General features: G+C 41.0%; 1 protein-coding gene and 1 non-coding gene across 2 annotated transcripts; both read right to left on the reverse strand.

Annotated features, from left to right (window-relative positions):
- Positions 1 to 418: 418 nt before the first annotated feature.
- TMCO5A (transmembrane and coiled-coil domains 5A) lies at positions 419 to 16,887 on the reverse strand. The gene is made up of 11 exons (XM_089906252.1): positions 16,853 to 16,887; positions 15,747 to 15,896; positions 15,205 to 15,328; positions 14,533 to 14,583; positions 13,737 to 13,808; positions 10,575 to 10,631; positions 10,062 to 10,121; positions 9,569 to 9,633; positions 8,571 to 8,628; positions 6,686 to 6,726; positions 419 to 2,015 (listed from the first exon to the last, which is right to left on the reverse strand). Exons 1-11 carry the CDS (start codon positions 16,885 to 16,887, stop codon positions 1,817 to 1,819), a joined length of 912 nt encoding a protein of 303 aa, XP_089762378.1. The 3' UTR covers positions 419 to 1,816.
- On the reverse strand, positions 5,746 to 5,853 carry LOC115803497 (small nucleolar RNA U13). The gene has a single exon (XR_004024240.1). It is a non-coding gene; the product is annotated as a small nucleolar RNA U13 (small nucleolar RNA).
- Positions 16,888 to 19,016: the final 2,129 nt, after the last annotated feature.

Here is a 19,016-nt window from a genome sequence, read left to right on the forward strand (position 1 = left end):
TTGACCTCCAGAGGGTGGGTTTCCTGAGAGTAGTCTGACTTCCCAGACTGCAGGGCTTCCTGTGGAGGCAAGGGTGATGGTGGCAGAAACTGGAGTCAATCTTAATCCTCTAGGAACTTGACCTTGGAACATACATCTGGGTATGTGAAAGGAAGGAGAGGTGCAGCTTCAGCTGTGGCGCTAGGGTCCTGAGCATGGACACCCTTAACAGTGAAGAATGAGACGTAGCAGCCTCAGCAAAATACACCATGTCAATGAGATCTTGGATTTTATATATATATATGTATGGCAATACATCCTGGTTTGCTGAAACAGTCCTGTCTAGTTTCTCTTGTCCTGACATAATTGTGTCATTTTCTATTATCAGATATGTCTCAATTTGGATAATTAATTATTTAATCAACCTGTGTAGGACCAGTTTTCAACAGTGACATCATGTGGCCCCAAGAAGACATGACAGTGAACCAAAGAGTTAAAGTTAATTCCCTGCTAGTGTGGAAGCCAGAATGACCCCTTTGTGCTCTTCTGTTAAGGGTCCTGATCAGTTAGGAGGGTGGGAAAGTTCAAGAGGTAGTTTGAGTATATCCTGTTAATAAGGCACATGGATGGTTCAGCAATTAATTGGAAAAATAGGAGGTTTGACCATATTTAGGTTACGCCAAGTTTGTGAAGCAGTTTATATGTCATGTGCTATTTACTTTAGAATCCTTGCTTACTTTAGCCCTAGAGACCTGGTTCTTTACATATTTATATTGAGCTCTTTGCAGTAGTTTACCTCGATTTATGATCTTGAGAAGCTATAGTTTTTACTGGTAAGAAGATATATGAAGTGAGCTACAGCTTTGAGTTTTAATTGCCCAAGTCAGATATTTATATATATGGCTAAAACTAGTGATTAAGTGAATGTCAGCTTTTGCCAGTCCAGTATCTCTTTCCCCTTCTCTGGGAATTGAGTGTCCCCTTTCCTTTGGGAAACACATTCCATATAGTTTACATGGGGCTGACTCCCTTATCTCTTTCTTGTCCCCTTACCTCCCCTGCCCCTTACAAGAGTTTGGACATATGGTTCATGGATTCATGCTTGACTAATCAGAGTATTCCCACCCCTTTGGCCACATTGATTGTGGGATGGGGTAGACAGTTGACCACAACTAAGTCAGTTTATCTGAAATTTCCTGCTGGAGCTATTAGAAAAGACTCTTTCATTCTGCTAAGGATGCTAATCTGGTAGTATGAGTCTTAGGCTGTTGGCAGCATCTTCCCACTAAAAGGAAAATGCCCATCCAATGAGATGAGAAGAGAGAGATGAAACTCCAGTGACATTACATTGAGGCTTCTGGATCCAGCCATGCCTGAAGCCCCAGATTTTTAGTTCCATGAGGCAATACTTTTTTGTGTGCTATAAATTTATAAATTAGCTTAAACTAAGGCAACTTACAACGAAAGAGTTCTAATGTAAGTAATGAACAATCTTCTGCTTTGCAGGGATCCTGTGTCTTAGATTTTTAAGATTCACTAGAAGAATTGATCAGCTCTAATTTTGCTCAGCATTTATGATATTATTCCAAAAATAGTCTGCTTTGTTTACTATTGGTACTATTTAGCTTATCCATATAGCCACAGAAATCCATTGACAGAGCTCTTTACCGGGCAAGGTTAATCTTGGAAAGACTGTGTGAGGAGGGCTGGTAATCAAGTAGGAAAACCTCAAGGAAATAACTGAAGAAAACCTCTTTCCTCCACAAGTTCCATCATCTCTTAGTCTACGGACTCGGATACCACTTGCCTTCTTTTGCTCCAGGATATTTCTTGGGGGTCAGTGGGGTAACATGTCCTCTGTCTCAAGCATGAGAGATGGAAAGAGAAGGCATCTTAGCTTCCACAAGATGTTCCTGCTCAGTATCTTGGGCAGTATATTGACAAAGAGATCTGGATTTATAAAACTTATGTGGAACAACAAGTAGCCCAGCAGTCTGATGAAAAACAGGGTGGTGAAAAAGAAATATTGAAAAATCCTGGAAAGAGAAAGCCAAGAAACTGTTAACTAGAGGTTAGAAAACCTGGAACAAAATAGTCATAATCTAAATGCATGTCTGACTCCTTGATATTCAAATGTCTCTACTCTTAACAACCCCTTACAAAGGTAGCCTCTTCCCATATGCTGGCCTGCCAGCTACTCTCTCTCCCATCACCATGTTTAATTTTCTTTCAGCATTTATCACTATCTGAAATTATCTTGTTTTGTTTTTTATTTTTATTTTGGAAAATTGTTTTCAAAAGTAGTTGCACCAATTTATTTATTTATTTTTATTTATTTAATTTTTTTTTGCGGTACACAGGCCTCTCACTGTTGTGGCCTCTCCCGTAGCGGAGCACAGGCTCTGGATGCGCAGGCTTAGCGGCCATGGCTCACGGGCCCAGCTGCTCCACGGCATGTGGGATCTTCCCGGACCGGGGCACGAACCCGTGTCCCCTGCATCGGCAGGCGGACTCTCAACCACTGCGCCACCAGGGAAGCCCCAGTTGCACCAGTTTATACTCCACCAGCAGGGTTTATGTTTCTGTGGATCCACATCCTCTCCAACATTTGATGTTATCAGATTTTGAAACTTTTGCCAATCAGCTGGGTATAAAGTAATATCTCATTATGGTCTTGGCTTGCATTTCCTTGATGAACGGTGGTGCTGAACATCTGTTCATAGGTTTATTCATCTTATGTGTTTCCTCTTGCCCATTTATCTACTATGTTGTTTGGGCTTTTCTTATTAATTTGTAGGAATTCTTTATATTTTCTTGATATTAATCCTTTTCCATTGTGTGTATTTTGAATATCTGCCCTCTGCTTTATAACTTTCACTTGCTCTAAGGTGTTAAAGAACAAAATTTATTTACTTTTTAATGTGCATTTTATTTATTTATTTTTGGCTGCACTGGGTCTTCGTTGCTGCGCCCAGGCTTTCGCTAGTTGCGGCGAGTGTGGGCTACTCTTTGTTGAGGTGCATGGGCTTCTCATTGAGGTGGCTTCTCTCATTGAGGTGCACAGGCTCTAGGCTCACGGGCTTCAGTAGTTGTGGCTCACAGGCTCTAGAGCGCAGGCTCAGTAGTTGTGGTGCACAGGCTTAGTTGCTCTGCGGCATGTGGGATCTTCCTGGACCAGGGATCGAACCCGTGTCCCCTGCATTGGCAGGCAGATTCTTAACCACTGTGCCACCAGGGAAGTCCCTAAAGTTATTTTTAATAAAGTCTAATTTATCAACATTTCCTTTAGTTAGAATCACTGCTTTTTGTATCTTGTTTGAAAAATCATTCCCTACCCCAACGCCTAAAAGATACTATTTTATATTAAGAGTTTATGGTAGTTTAAAAATATGTCCACAAATTCTTTGGTATTCCTTCCTTAGAGAGATTCTTCTCCACTGGAGCTTGGAATAGACCTAATGAATTGCTTCTAAAGAATAACGTATCATGGAAATGACAGTGTGTGATTTCCTATACTATGTACTGAAAGCACTGTGGCTTCCTCCTTACTCTCAGGAGAAAGCCAGCTGTCAGGTTATAAGGACACACAAGTAACCTGGTGGAGAGGTCCATCTGATGAAGAACTGAGACTTCCTGCCAGCAACCAGCTGTGTGAGTAAGCTCCTTTGGACATAGATCCTTTAGCCTCAGCCCAGCCTTCTAATGACTGTAATTTCAGCCAACATCTTAACGGCAACCTCGTAACAGACCATGAGCTAGAACCACCCAGCTAAGTAGCTCACAGATTTATGATGCACAGAAAGTGAGTTGATAAATGTTTGTTGTTTGTAGCCACTAAATTTTGGGGTAATTTGTTATGTGGCAATAGATAACTAATACTGAGTTTTGTAGGTTTTTTTTTAAATTGGTATTTAAGTCTTTAACACATCTGGGCTTGCTTTTTTGTTATACTGTATAGTAGTAATTCAATCTTATTTCTTTCTCATCTGGATAACCATTTTTTCCCCACCATATTTACTGAACAGTCAATCCTTTCTTTCCCCTCTGACATATAATCACTGTCATATATCAAGGTTCTATATGTGCACTGATTCTGAGCACATGTCCTTTTCCATCGGTTGATTTTCCTATTCCTCTGATGATACTACACTATCATAATTACTGTAGCTTCCCAGTACGTCTTGATATCTCAAAGAGCATGTTTCTCATTTCTTGCTCTTCTTTAAAATTGCCCAGGTTATTTTTGACCCATTTACTCTCCCATATACAATATTTTAGTATCATTTTGTTCAATTCCATGAAAAATCTTCTGGGGAGTTTGATTGGAATTGAACTGATTCTATTAATTATTTGGAGACCATTGATATGTTTATGACATTAAGGCTTCCTATCCATGATCATGGTATTTCTCTTCTTTCATTTATATTACCTTTAATATTTCCTAATAAATTTCCTTATGGTAGTCTTGATTTCTTATTTAACTGATAAATTATTTTGCCCTTGTGGTTTTAATATGATTTCCACGAGCAAACCTCCACTGTTGCCTTTGCTATATTACCCTTATCTGGTTCTGCTGGGCTGCATTCTGCCTCAGGACAAATTCATGGCCCATCTCCACTCACCAGTCAAAAACAGCCCCTTGGGCTTCCCTGGTGGTGCAGTGGTCGGGAGTCTGCCAGCTGATGCAGGGGACACAGGTTTGGGCCCCGGTCCGGGAAGATCCCACATGCCGCGGAGCAGCTGGGCCCCGTGAGCCATGGCCGCTGGGCCTGCGCGTCCGGAGCCTGTGCTCCGCAGTGGGAGAGGCCACAACAGTGAGAGGCCCGTGTACCGCAAAAAAAAGAAAACCAGCCCCTTCCCCTCCAGTTTTCTTAAGTTTTCCTGTAGAGTTAATCTTGGTGACAAGAGCCAGGATCCATTCTAATACAGGATCTTGCTCAAAATTAGAATCAAAAGCCTTTTAAAAGCCTCTTCCCACCACTCTTCTTGAAGCTGGATACAGTATTCATGAGAAGGGTCTGGGATGACGTGCCCAGGGACAATCTTAGGAATAACCTAGCTTTCTAATTTCTTATCAGCGCACGGTATACCAGTGCTCCAAGGATGCTGGATCAGAGCAAGAGGAAAGACATTTGTAGTTTGATGTGATGAGCTAGACTTGCTGGGCTTACTAACTCTCTTTATGGCAGATAGTCCTTATCCCAGGAACATGGGCAATTCCATGTTGGGCGCTGGTGTTGAATTATAGGTGAAGGTGGCCTAGGAGTTCTAGGGAAAATTCTGCTAGTTGTTCTGGGAACATGTATTTAAGGATATTGAAATATATAATTCTTCACTTATCTGGTATGAAGGAGTATCCCTCTTAAGCAAATTTTCCAGACAGTTGGAGCTGACCTTTAAGCACCAGTAATTTTATGTTAACCATTTTGATTGGACTTTTTCTAAATCACATTTCATACCACTTTAAATATATGTTTTTCTATGCCTTCTTAAACATACTATATTGAACATAATTTGACCTTTTCTTAAAAATGCAGGGGCTTCAATACCAATTTTACTTTGCTATCACTGTGATTCCCTAAGGACTAATATCCACTCATTTGTTTGAATCTTGAGTTCTTATTTGGTTTAACAAGATTTTTGAGCAGTTATTATGTGCTGAATACTGTTAGGTGCTGTCTCCTTTTCCCAATCATTTTCTCTCTCTTTTATCTGCTGTAAGGCAGTGGTATACTTGCATTTAGAAATTCTCTCCCTATTTTTATTTTTCACATTAGGGGGTAATGTGCTGACATTGTGATAAAGTTTGAGGGAGGCACATCTCACACAATAGTGTAAAAACCCAATCTTCATGCTTACGAACCACAGAAGGATCTCCCCATTTCTTTTTTTAAGTTTTTTAAAAAATTTATTTTATTGTGATGAGAACACTTAACATGAGATTTACCTTCCTAACAAATTTTTAAGTGTGCAACACATTATCATTGACCACAGGTGCAATGTTATACAGCAGATCTCTAGAACTTAATCATCTTGTTTAACCAAAGATTTATGCCGATGGATTAGTAACTTTCCGTGCCCCCTCTCCCCACCCTCTGGCAGCCATCATTCCACACTTTGATTCATGAACTTGACTGTTTTAGATACCTCATATAAGTGGAATCATGCAGTATTTGTCTTTCTGTGACTAGCTTATTTCACTTAGCATAATGTCCTCAAGGTGCCTCAGTGTTATCATATATTGCAGAAGTTCTTTCTTTCTTTTTTAGAGCCCTCCTTGTTTATTCTTTTTTAAATTTCTTTTGTTTTTCTATTTCTAATTTTTTTATTGGAGTCCCCATTTCTACTCAACTGATGTTACTGGGAAACCAGACACATCAAACTAGTTGAAAGTGTTGAAGGGAAAAGGGGGTAAGTATGACACTTGTCACATCTCTTCTAGGTGATAGGATTCCTGTTTCTGATTACTGCTAGGCCACTGGCTTCTAATACTGGAAAACTGAGATTAGTCATCGCCTTTGGACAAGGAAGTCATAACAGTGAACTGAGAAATGTAGTCATTGATAAAACAAATTTGTTGACTTGACTGTGTGTGTGTGCGTGTGTGTGTATACAATGTTCTCCTTGTCTAGACTTTGCTATCTGCTAGTATGGCTAAGTAGAACTCCCAGTTTTCTGGGAAGTTTACTCAAAGGAATTTACTTACGTTTTACAGAATCCTGTTTTCTTCTTTTGGAGAGAGTTATCCTGGGAGAAGAAGAAAGGGCAGTGATAAATAAACAATTTCTGGACTCTGTTAGCACTGCCAAGTAGTACTGAGCCATTAATTAAATGTCATTTTAGGTAAAATTTTACAAATTTTTTCATATACATAAGCAGATGAAATTTTCAAAGCCAAATATATGTACATATATATATGTGTGTGTGTGTATATATATGTATGTGTGTGTGTGTGTGTATATATATATATATATATATATATATATATATATATATATATATATATATATATATATATATAAAACTGCATTACCTTTTTATATATTGATAGGAATAAATGAAGACTTAGAAGGGTAGGGTCATACAGCTTGTAAGTGGCAGGACCAGGCCTGGAACCCAGGTCCTCTCAGTTCACATTTTGGGCTCTCTCAACTATACCCTTACCTTCTACTTAGCCAGTGACCCTTAGAGAAGTTTACAGGCTATAAAAACCACACAAACATATTGCAAGAGATAAATTTTGAAAGCTATAAAAATGTAAAGATGAGAATATATCCTGGATTTCTGTAACATCCCTCTTCCAAACTATTTTCTCAGTTACTTCATTTTCCTTTAAACTTCCTTGTGAGATAAAAAGGAAGAGGAATTATGATCACACTTTAAAACTGTGGAAATGAGGCTTGCAGAATTGGAATTAGAAAGCAGCTTTCTGGGTTACAAATTTGATTCTATAGCTTGAGTGAGATTAAGTGGCATGCTAGCTGGTCAGCTGCTCAGGCAGCCTCTCTAAAGAGATTGCTCAAACATCATAGGTCGTTGAACCATCACATGGACTCTGATAATCTTGATGAAGACAGTCCTGTTGTTTCTCTGATAGGTGGTCAGAAGGAATACTTTAATAAGTCACCGGGAATAGATGGTGGGACACATCAGGTAGCATGCCAAGCTTGGTTCTAGAGAGGTGGACTTCAGTTAATTTCAGGAGTTTTGCTTGCTGAGTGGAATACATAAGCTTGGGACCAGAATAACCTGTTCGGGACAGTGGGAACTATAGTCACTGTGGAAATGGTCTAACATATTCAAACATCTGGAGCACCTCAAGGGTAATAGTCAAATGTTGATATTTGCTTTTAAGGAAGAGATGACTTCTCTTTTCTGAGATTATAAAGACCATATATCTCAACAACATAAAATTTCTGCTGAATGTCCACTTTGGCTCTAAAGGAAATATAAATTACAATTAAAGTCCAATAAACTTTATCTATGTACTTGCTTCCACAGGACACCAAGCAGGCCAAGAGGCCGGGGGCTCTACATCCACATCTGTTTCCTTCAGACCTTTGCATATGTGCTGGTGACATCATGATGTTAAAGATGAATAGACACTGAAGCTGTATCATAAAGAAGCAACTGCTTCCTATGTTTTAACTCATAGGCCAACTCTGATTAGATGGTGATAGATGCCCTTGGTGTTCTGTGTAGTAAAAGATTCTGGACCATGCTGGGATCATCAGGAAAAAGTGCTGTGATTACAGGAGATAGAGGAGTGGTGTATGTGTCATGTACTGGCCTTCTCTCCACAGAGTGCACCCTCAGTTAATGTTCCTTCTCGCTTCTGTTCTAAACTTTCTTTGGTCTTGGGCTGGTTTCTTTGAGAACACATCATTTGCACAGCTGTAAGAGGGAAGACAACTGTTCCTTAGCATCCTCTTTATTTGTTTAGGGTTGAAATGCTTTGGAATTATATCTGGTACTGTTCTTGGAAAATCCACATGGGAAGATTGCTAGATGTTTGGTGGCTTATAGTGATTTTGGAAACTCCTTTGAAAGGTGATGACACTGAAGAAGCTGAAGATGGAGTAGGTGCTTACCTTGTTATTTTGGCCATTACACTCTTTGCTTGCTGAGTTCATGCTTATGACTTTTGACCTAGGGGGAAAAGAACCAAGATAGAGATTGGATAAAGTGCCCTCAAAGATTCATACTATATGATGGTTGTTTAAAAACAGTCTTATATTCTAATTCTATTGTAGCCAGTTGCTACATGTAGCTATTTAAATTTAAATTAATTAAAATAAAAAATAAGTTCCACAGTCATACTACCTGTTCTTCAAGTACTCAGTAAGTGGCCAAGTGGATACTTAATAGATAGTATAGAAATTTCTGTTGAATAGCCTTGTTCTAGAAACTTAGCTTAGCAGTCAAGCCACACCTAGTACTCAGGAAGGATTTTGGGAGACTTGAAGGTATCCTTTAGGGGCGAGGACCTCCAAGTCCTAGTGTCTTGGACACAAGGCCACGGTGTACCTGTGTACCTGCCTATTTAGAGGCTTTATGCAGTTTGGGTCTCTTTCTCTTTACCACAAGGTTCCAAAATATTTAATATATAGAGATACTTCTTGACTGAATTAAGATTTAACATCTAAAGAGGGTCAAGAAATGGAAGTGAGGTTTTTGGTTTAGTTTCTCATCATTTAAACTCTTTTGACAAACTCAAGGGGTATTTTTTGGGGGAAGGAAGCTTTTATTTATGTTTAATATGAATGTTCTACTTATCAAGGTGCCTGACCACTAACCCTTTTTAAAGCACATGTTCCTACCCTTAATATAAACCCAAATAATTGGTAACGTGATAAAGCTATGAAGGGAGATGTGTTTCTACAGTCTTTGAAGAAGGATGGGGGAAGGACCTGCGTTTTACAGTTGGTGTGGTTCAGTGGGAGTCGACCTGATCACTACAGAGGGGAAAGATATGTGGTGTTGGGGGCCTCATAATTCCAAACTGGAATTAGAGAGATGTTTGCTCTGACCCAGGCTGAGATGGAGTTACCACTAAAACCAGGATGTTCCTTTGTTTGCCAAAGCTTACACTTCTCTCTCGAGGAACTGAGTCTCTAGTTCTTCTTCTATTTTCTTCAAAGTTTCCCGGTACTTCTTCAAAGAGAAATAAAAGAAAGCGCGGTTACTAATTAAAGCCCTGTGCTTTTCCTAATCATAATAAACATGCATTATTACATTGTAACATAAATGTTTGGTATTCCCACTGCCACTTTTTCTCCTTCCTAGCCTCCACCTCACCACTACTGATCTCTCACTATATTTCACCATTGGACAGGTCTCTGGGGGTAATTGGGATTACAAACAGGAAAAGTGTTCATTATTAAGTTAAGGGCACAGAGGCTGGGAGACCAGGGAAGTAACAGAATGATATTGGTGGTGGAGTGTCATAGACCCTAAAATCCCTCTGGAATGACACCTTGAAGAGTTAAAATTGTTCCAGACAGTATGCTCTGAAAAACCTGGTTCCATTTCACCCTGTACCTGAACAAACCCTTTGCTGTCCCTTTACTGAAGGGCTGTACCTTTATGCAGAGGGCCTGATCTTCACAGAGCTGGGCCAAAAGTGCATAGTCTTCTGTTACCTGGGGAGACTAAAATTTATTAGTCTTAAATTTTCTCAGTGAATTGCTGTAAGAACAATAGTATACTTGTTTCCTCCTGTGTACCAGACCCTAAATGTGGCCTTCTAATTGTTCTAAATATGTTTTTTTGTACATATAAACTAATTTTTTTGAGGGTAAACAAGCTATATTTTATAGTCCCTTGGGGATTATTTGGGGACAGTTGGGAGTAGAATAGATACTAATTTGTGGAAGATATAGATTATGAAGTGTATCCTATAAAAAATATTAAATAGAAGGTAACTTAGGAGACTATAGTCATCTTCCTTTCCTTCATACCCTCCTGATCCCATAATGGTTTGGGATCTAGAACCTTATTATAGCTCAGTCATTTGAGGAATGCATTAGATCCTCTGACCAAGAATGGAGTATCCCTTCCTTTGGGAGGAGTAACATTGAAGTTACTGTGGTTACCTTGGCCAGCTCCTTCTCTTGGTCTGCACAGGAGGCTTCCAGCTGTTGTAACTTAACCTATAGACAGGGAAGGAGGCTGGTAACTCAGCAAGGCAAAAACAGGATTCCATTCTGAAATGCTATAGCAGAGGTTATCTCACAGGTGGTTGACGTGCATTGGGCACCATTTCAGATATATTTTTGATGGAGGGCAGTCAAACTGTCCTTGCAGCTGCCTGGTGAGCCTGCACTCTTGACCACTCAGTATTCATCAGTGCTTTGTTCGCCCTTAAACTTCAATTCTTAGCTTCCTTCTTCCTTAGCTATTTCTCTTAGAAAAACATCAACCTTGAAAAATTCACTGTCACTTTTGCTTTTATATATTCATGGCTCACTCCTTTCTTTCTCCCTGTATTTCTTCTTTCCTCTCTTCCTTCCTTGAATACTTGATGAAAGCCTATTCTATATCGGCCACTATACTGGAGTGACAGGGAAAGGGCAGGGGGAGTACTGAGGATACAGTGGTGAACGGAATTGATAGGCTTTCTGCCTCACAGAGCTGACATTCTAGTTGGGGGACATAACAGATGAGTCAACATGATAAGTGCTGTGAAGGAAATAAAAGCCGAGTAATGTGCTGGGGGTGAGAGTGAGTGATGGCATAAGAGCTAATATAGGTAGGTGGTTGGCGAAGGCCTCTCTGATGATACTTGAGCTGAAATCTGAAAGATAAATATTAGTCAAATGGAGATCTGGAGGAAATATGTCCCATGCAGAGGTTACAACAAGGGCCAAGACTGTGAACTTTGGTATGTATGAAGAAGTTATGTGGCTGAAGCACAGGGGATACTGGTAAGGTGGGGAAAGGTAGCCACTGATGAGGTTACATACGTAGGGCCTTATAGCTTCTAAAAAAATTTGGTTCTTTTATTTATTTATTTGTTTGTTTATTTATTTATTTATGGCTGCGTTGGGTCTTTGTTGCTGCACGCGGGCTTTCTCTAGTTGTGGCGAGCGGGGGCTACTCTTTGTTGTGGTGTGCGGGCTTCTCATTGCAGTGGCTTTTCTTTCTGTGGAGCATGGGCTCTAGGCACGTGGGCTTCAGTAGCTGTGGCTTCTAGGCTCTAGAGCACAGGCTCAGTAGTTGTGGCACGTGGGCTTAGTTGCTCCGTGGCATGTGGGATCTTCCCGGACCAGAGCTTGATACTGTGTCCCCTGCATTGGCAGGCAATTCTTAACCAGTGCGCCACCAGGGAAGTCCCCAAAATTTGGTTCTTTATTCTAATTGTAGTAAAAGGCCAGGAGAGAGCTTCAAGTGGTGAAGACACAATCTGACCTGTGTTTTTAAAGAAGAGACTTTTCAATATGTGGAAAGTGAGATTGTTTAGGAGTAAGAGTTGAAGCAGGAAGACTTGTTAGGAGGCTACTTCAGCATCCAGGTGAGGGGTATGGTGGCTTGCAAGAGGGTAGTACTATTAGTAGTAGTAGATAGGGAAGAATGGATGCATTTGGGTTATATTCTGTAGGAAGAGAAGATATAACTGTATTTTCCCTTCCTTCCCTTTCAGCTCTGTTGTTCCCACTTTCATCTAGGGATCATTATTTTACATCTGGATGCTTCTAACAGTTCCTTTCCCCTCCAGTCAGTTACAACCAGGGCCAGAAAGAAAAATGTGCTAAAGGCTATATTTTCAAGACAGTGGCCTGAGTCACAAGGAGTTGAAGCAGGCATCCCATTAAACTACTGAACTAATCACCAGCATGCAACGGGAACAGAAGCAAAGGAGATGCTGTATATTTCATAGAATTAGAGATATCACCTAAGAATTCTACAAAACAGGTGGGCAAAAGGGAGTGATTCAGAGGGTTAATAATACTCTGGAACTCTTTAGGGCTGGGCTGGTTGCTGCTAGGAAAATAATGGCCATTGTTCTGGCAACACCTGGAACTCTATAGTCTGTCAGCTCAGCTCATCTGACATAGCCAGCATTAAAGTGTCCCCACTAGATTCTGGTGGCCTTACTGTCAGGAAAACTTGTTTTGGGCAGGAGAAGGAAGAAAAATCAGTCTCTGACTGCTGCAGTTATATGGTAAGGATAGTCATGGGGCTTCATAATCCTTTCTAGTCTTAACTTCACTTTCTTCCTGATGTACACACAGGATCCAGATTTCTTTCTTTCCAGGTAAATTTCCTGGATGTGCACGACTAAGCAAGCTTACTTGGTGGCCTTAAACGTCGTCTTCTTCTTCTTCTTTTTTTTTTTTTTTTGTGGCCATCAACACTAATTTGGCCAAGAGAAGATAGGAGAGTGATTCTCTATTCTTTCTTTTTATATTTCTATTTTCAGTGTGTCCATATCGTCATAGGCTTCATATACACAGTATGGGCTTAAGTGTGTGCTTAATAAGCGAAAGAAAAATTAAGGCAAGGATAAAGATGTAATTCTACAGAAAGTATCAAGTTAGAATTTTACCTGTTCTCTAAATAAAAAAAGTAAGTCTCTAATTCTTCTTGCATCTTTGATCGGATGTGTTGTGGTTGTGTCCAGGTTCTTAGCTCTGGAACACAATTAGAGAAATGCTAAGCACTGTCTGATGCACTTAGCATGCAGAACTCACTAGATACTTGAATGACCAACTTAATGATTTCTTTTCTAGATTGGATTCCATGACAGGATGTGTAAGTTGCCTAGCATGCAGTAGAGTTACAGATCCTAGCTCTGCCTCTATGAATTCATACATATGCCTTAGCCACACTCTTAAATAGTCACTTTAAAATTATGTGACTTCAGGTTTTAGCTCTCCAAAAAAAGGAAAGAATACTTTATATACACAATTTCACTCAATTTTCAAACGGAGGCTGGGAGGGACTGATTAAATTGCCCTTCATATACCACACTAAGTACTGGGGACAGGATTTAAATTAGGGACTTCAGCTGCCTCCAGTGTTATATATGCATTTGTGTTCTGCTCTTCCTCATGGAAGAAAGAACAAAATATATGGCTTCAGAGTAAAATTCCTTACTAAGAGCAGAGGAAATGTCAGTACTCAGTGGCCCAGGCTTATGCCTGACATGGGTAAAACTACAAAGAATTTATCCCAACTTTGACAGTTGTTTCCACTTGAAAGCTTGTTTCCTGTTCACATAGTCCACACTCATTCAAGATTGCTTTTCCATTTACCTTTGACTCTTCTGGGGTTCCCTTTAGATTGCCTTGTTCACACTTAGTTGCCTTTTGAGATTTCCTTGTAAGCTACAGTTTCAAATAAAAAAACACATTGCAAATAAAAAATACATCAAATAAAAAAAATAAAGAAAACAAAGACATTCTCTGGTGTGTGTGTGGGCTGGTAATTTGGTCTTGATAAAAGCTGCCAGGAGGTGGTCCTTTGGTGGATACTCGGTGCTCTTGGAGACATCTTTATTCTACCTCTAACTTCTTCTCACTAGTCTTGGCCACCAAAGCTGGAGCCTGCTCAAGGCAGGGGTACTTTTCTGAACCCCTCATCCATGCTGGGTTATTCAGGAATGGGTCAGAAAGTAGGGTATCATAGGAAGCCCACTGTATTCTGAGCAGGAGTTGAGGTAGAGGGAATGCCTAGACAAGGAAGAGGGAATCCTTAGGAATTAAGTATTTTTAAGTCTCTGTTGAAAGTAAAATTAACTCTCACTACAGAGCTGCCAGCCAATCACTTTAACAGAGTGTCTACTGGAATCCCTTTTCTTGTAATAGAATGAAGGAACCTATGGGATCACTGAATACCCTGAATAACCCACTCCCTCTGTCCATCTGATACTTGCAGGGAAGATCCATGGCATTTATTTAGGTCATGAAGCTCAGCCTCAGGAGAGTAGTATCCACCCCAGCACAGGCCTCTCTAACATGTGGGATCCCCTATGACCACTTTTGCTCCCTTGCCTCTTTGGTGCCTGGGGATTCTGTGGGAACACTGGGGAACACAAAAGCCCCATCCCACCTTTCTTTCAAGTTCTGCTATACTGTGGACCAGAGTCTCATTCTTCCTTTCCTGTTGAGAGAAAGAAGCAGAGTGTAAGTGTGCATCTGCATACCATCATCCGTCTTTATTTAGTTGATTGTTCTCCATTTCGCTCCAGTGATGATTTCCTGCAGGAACTCTACCTTATTGTATAAGGTCAGGTAAAGAACCTGTGGTTTGATCTCAATACATACACACCAACTTAACAGGGATAGAGATGCCCACACGCAGGGCTTCCCAATACTAAGTATTACCAAAGAAACCCTACCCTCCACACATCCCTTTCCATGCATGGACACATCCTGCCATGACTTTTTTTTTTTTTTTTTTTTTGCGGTACGCAGGCCTCTCACTGTTGTGGCCTCTCCCGTTGCGGAGCACAGGCTCCGGATGCGCAGGCTCAGCAGCCATGGCTCACGGGCCCAGCCGCTCCACGGCATGTGGGATCTTCCCAGATCGGGGCACGAACCCGTGTCCCCTGCATCGGCAGGCGGACTCTCAACCACTGCGCCACCAGGGAAGCCCTTGCCATGACTTTTGAGTTGACTGCTAGTTGTATGTAAAAAGGAGAGACTAGCTTATCTGATAGTTGATGAGAGACAGGATGATGAATAAAACCTATCGTACAGCTCTTCCCAGCTTCTTGCTTACCAGTCTGGCTGTTTCTTCTTCTAGCGCCTGCAAGGCTCTTTCCGTTTCCATCGTGGTGCGGTTCTCCTTCCCCCACTCCTCACCCTGTGCCAGGTCTCTGGTCTGAGTGATCTCATTTTCCAGCCTAGATGACGCAAGCACACACTCTGAGGATCTGGCAGTTTCAGAACCGATAAAACACAAATATCAGTTTCAAGGGAACCTCAGTGACAATAAACACGAATCTCAAGTCGGAAACCATTCTTTCCTGGATCCTTAGACTCAGAATCACTTTCAAGGCAGGAAAAGTAAGATTCCTCTGATTCCCAAGTCAAACACCCCAATGTTCTTTCAGCTCAGGTATCACTCAATTTTTTTAGGAATCTCTTTAAAACTTGCTGTATTTCAGAGTTTGAGCCACAGAGAAATGCCAGAGAATGAAGAAGAAACTTTGCTGTACAAGAATTAGGTCTCTAGAACAAACAGGAAAATTTAGTGTTGTCTCTTCTCTTCTACCCCATCCTCTGGATGGAGAACTTCCCTCATGGAACCCCAACACTCACCTCTGAATCTCTTCTTCTTTCTTGTGGATTTTGAGAAGAAGGTCCTGATTTGCTTCATCAATTCTCTGCATATCCCTTTCAAGGTCCATATTCAAACTGTTAATGTTCCTCTTTGACTGGGCCAGTCTTAAGATTTCCACTTTCTCTGACCTGTAGACTCAGTCCCCAAATTGAACAAGGGCCAGTTATCTTAAGATCAGTAATCTTTGGACTAAATGGGTTATCTAGAAGGCACGTAATTCATTAACCTGGCTGTTTCTGGAAGCACATCTGTCCTTTTTCATTCTTAGGAAATTACATTTCTTAATCATGCTCTACAGTTTGTTTCAATAATTCTCAACTTGGTCAGCAAGAGAGGTTTTTCTCAGGCTTTCTCAGCCAAAGTGCTCAATATACTAGTGCACCTCCACTCTGGTTCCAGAAGTCTTGCTTCCTTAAATAGTGTCCTGCATTGGTTTCTAAGACAAGTTGTTCAAAAAATCTGCTCATGCAATACACTTTTATTGAGTACTTTTATCCAGGTAGCTGGCACATTCCTTATGATTGAGCCCAGCTTTATGCAGAGCCACAAGAGATTTCCACCAGCAGGTAGGGCTTCAGTCTTTCCCTTCCTTCTCCCATCTCAAAACTTCTCTTACAGTGCCTGCTACAAAGCTTGAGTATCTATCATGAGAGTCACTTCATTGAGCACACAGATATGATCCAGGCATTCACTTTCAAGAATTCAAAAATCTTTTTTAAGTAAATTTGAATAAAATAAGGGTAACACTAGAGTCATCTAGAAAGGGTACCTGGCACATGGAAGCTCTCAATAAACTTTTCTTTTTCTTGTATCATTAATTAGTTTGCTTTTCAAATGATTAACCATAAATAAGTTAGTGAGGCAGACTTTTGAGTAAGGATGAGGGATGATTTTGGAAAAGAAGACTTTATAATAGCTATCACTTCAGGAGGGCATGAAGGGCTTGAGGTGGAGTGCAATGGGGGAGGGATAGATAGTAGATGGAGAGAGAGAGGGAGACTAGAAGATGAAGGAAGACATCTACAGCAGACCTGCTTCATACCTTGGCCCTTGGATGTGGCTTTGCCTAATCATGATTACTTACTCATCATCTAGTTGATCTTCCTTGTGTTCTTCCATTGTAGATTCCCTAAAATATCAGCAGAGATGTATCTAATGAGTTGGGGAAGTGAGTCATTTGTGAAGTAGAGTAACTAGCCAAGAGCCCCCAGATATAGAAACAGAACTGGTCTCTTCCCTCCAACTTCACATTTTGGCCATGACAAAATTCAGCCTTTTGGCTTTCTGCTCATGTTCTGATTATGCCTCAGTAAGGATACAGTGAGGATACAGGGATAATGCTGGAAATTTCAGTATATATCCTGCTAGCAGGTATATTCAGAGATAGTTCACCAACACAAAACCCTTTGGAATTCATACACAGCAATAAGAATCAATAGAGGCTATCAATTGTTCTTAAGTCCCTTTCTACTCTAGGGCCACTTGCTTTCCTAAAGGGCCCATGGGCCTGGGTGTAGGTGTACAACTTCTCTGAAAAGTAATCTCTCGGCTCTCTAGCCTGGCCTCTGTAAGAATCTCCAGATATTAAGATCTTAGTATTAAACAGGGCTCAGAAAAACCAAGCAGAAGTAAATTTGGCTTGCTCTGCCCCTTTGGTTTCCTCTTTAAATCCATTACTTCCTTAAACTCCACCTCTCTTCTGATGTGTATGGTCTTCCTGATTCTGCTCTAGGCAGTTAGCTTCTGAAGAGTCTAATCTTTCCCCAGTGGAACTGTCCAGTAGAATCTCAGAACCTTCTGAGGTGTCATGACCCTGCTATTGACATGGGGGGCAGCATGTCACAGTAGGGTGGGTGGCAACGGTTTCTCATCATCTATGGAGACTTCAGACCCTAGATGGTTGTGTGTGTTTCATGGTCACGTCTTCCCTTTGGCAGCAGTAGTTTAATGGATCTGATTTCTGGGCAGTATGAAGGGGTAGCCCCTGTCTTTTATTTCTCTGGCAGATTGTGCTCCCTTGCTTCAAAATGTGACTAATATGGAAAGTCTGATTCCTAAGGCCAGCAGTCTAATCCCATCGTGTAGCCAACTAACTACTCATTCATTGAACAAACACTGAAACATTGAAGGAGCTCCTGTGTATGCCAGGCACTGTTCTAAGCATTAGGGAGACAGAGTAAACAAAACAGCCAAGACACCTGCCCTCATGGGGTTTACATTCTAGGGCGTGTGTGTGTGTGCTGGGGGGAGGGATAGCACAAGCAGCATGGGCCAGCATACAGCCTGAAAGGCCAGCAGACCCAGGAGCAGCAAGAGGAGCCATGAAGACCCAAAGCTCCTCCTTCAACCCTCCTTAAGTATATGTAGTTTTTCCCTGCACCTGCCAATATCCTGGGAAAGAGGAGAGCTCTGGAGAGGGAGAATCTCCCTAAGACTGAGAAATTACCTGAAAGAGATTTTTAACTGGGAAAAGTCTATGGTGTCTTGAATTGGCCCCACTGAGTCTTTTCTGCCAACTTAAGGAATCAGAGCTAGAGGGGAAGATAAGATCATTTGCAGAATATAAAGAATATGTTTCTGCATACCTGAGTATGTACATTTTGGCCAGATTCTGCACCACTTGTTAACTTTATGTGTGTGAATCATGGAAACCTGGGAAGGTTTAGATCTCAACTTAATAAGGACCGCATTGAGTTGATTTGTGGGCCAGAGTGACTTCTTAACATACTGTAGTTTCCAACAAACTATTTGTAAAATTAATGGCCTCTGATGACCCCCATTACCATCTCCCTTCTTCCTGAAAGAAGGCATTTCATTGCTTTATGAAGCTGTACACAGAAGAGTAATTAAGTAACCATGCAGGCCAATGGCCTCTCCCAGGAATTAATGGTAGGGAGAGTTCATTAACCCCAGCTGGTTATAGATTCTCCAGGAAATGCCTTGGACCAAGGTTATTGTAGCTATTAATGGATTGGATAGGGACTTTAACTGGGATAAAAATAAAACTCTATCTCCTTCCTGGGGAGCTTTTCTACTTGAGGGGCTACCAAAGGCAAGCCTGTAGGAGCAGCAGAATCCCAGGCTTGGGGCCTGTGTGGGATGAGGACGACAAATTGCTATAGTGAGAACTGCTAAATCAAGGTAAAAACAGGGGCCTAGGGGGCAAATTAAGGTCCTGGATATAAGCCTTCCTGCTCTTTAGGAGGTTTGATTAACATCCAGTGCAGCTTTAGGGCAGCTGTTTTCAC

This window comes from Delphinapterus leucas, chromosome 2 (assembly GCF_059928025.1).
Source record: "Delphinapterus leucas isolate spDelLeu-1000000601 "Yukka" chromosome 2, BTC_Dleu_Yukka2, whole genome shotgun sequence".
Taxonomy (NCBI): domain Eukaryota; kingdom Metazoa; phylum Chordata; class Mammalia; order Artiodactyla; family Monodontidae; genus Delphinapterus; species Delphinapterus leucas.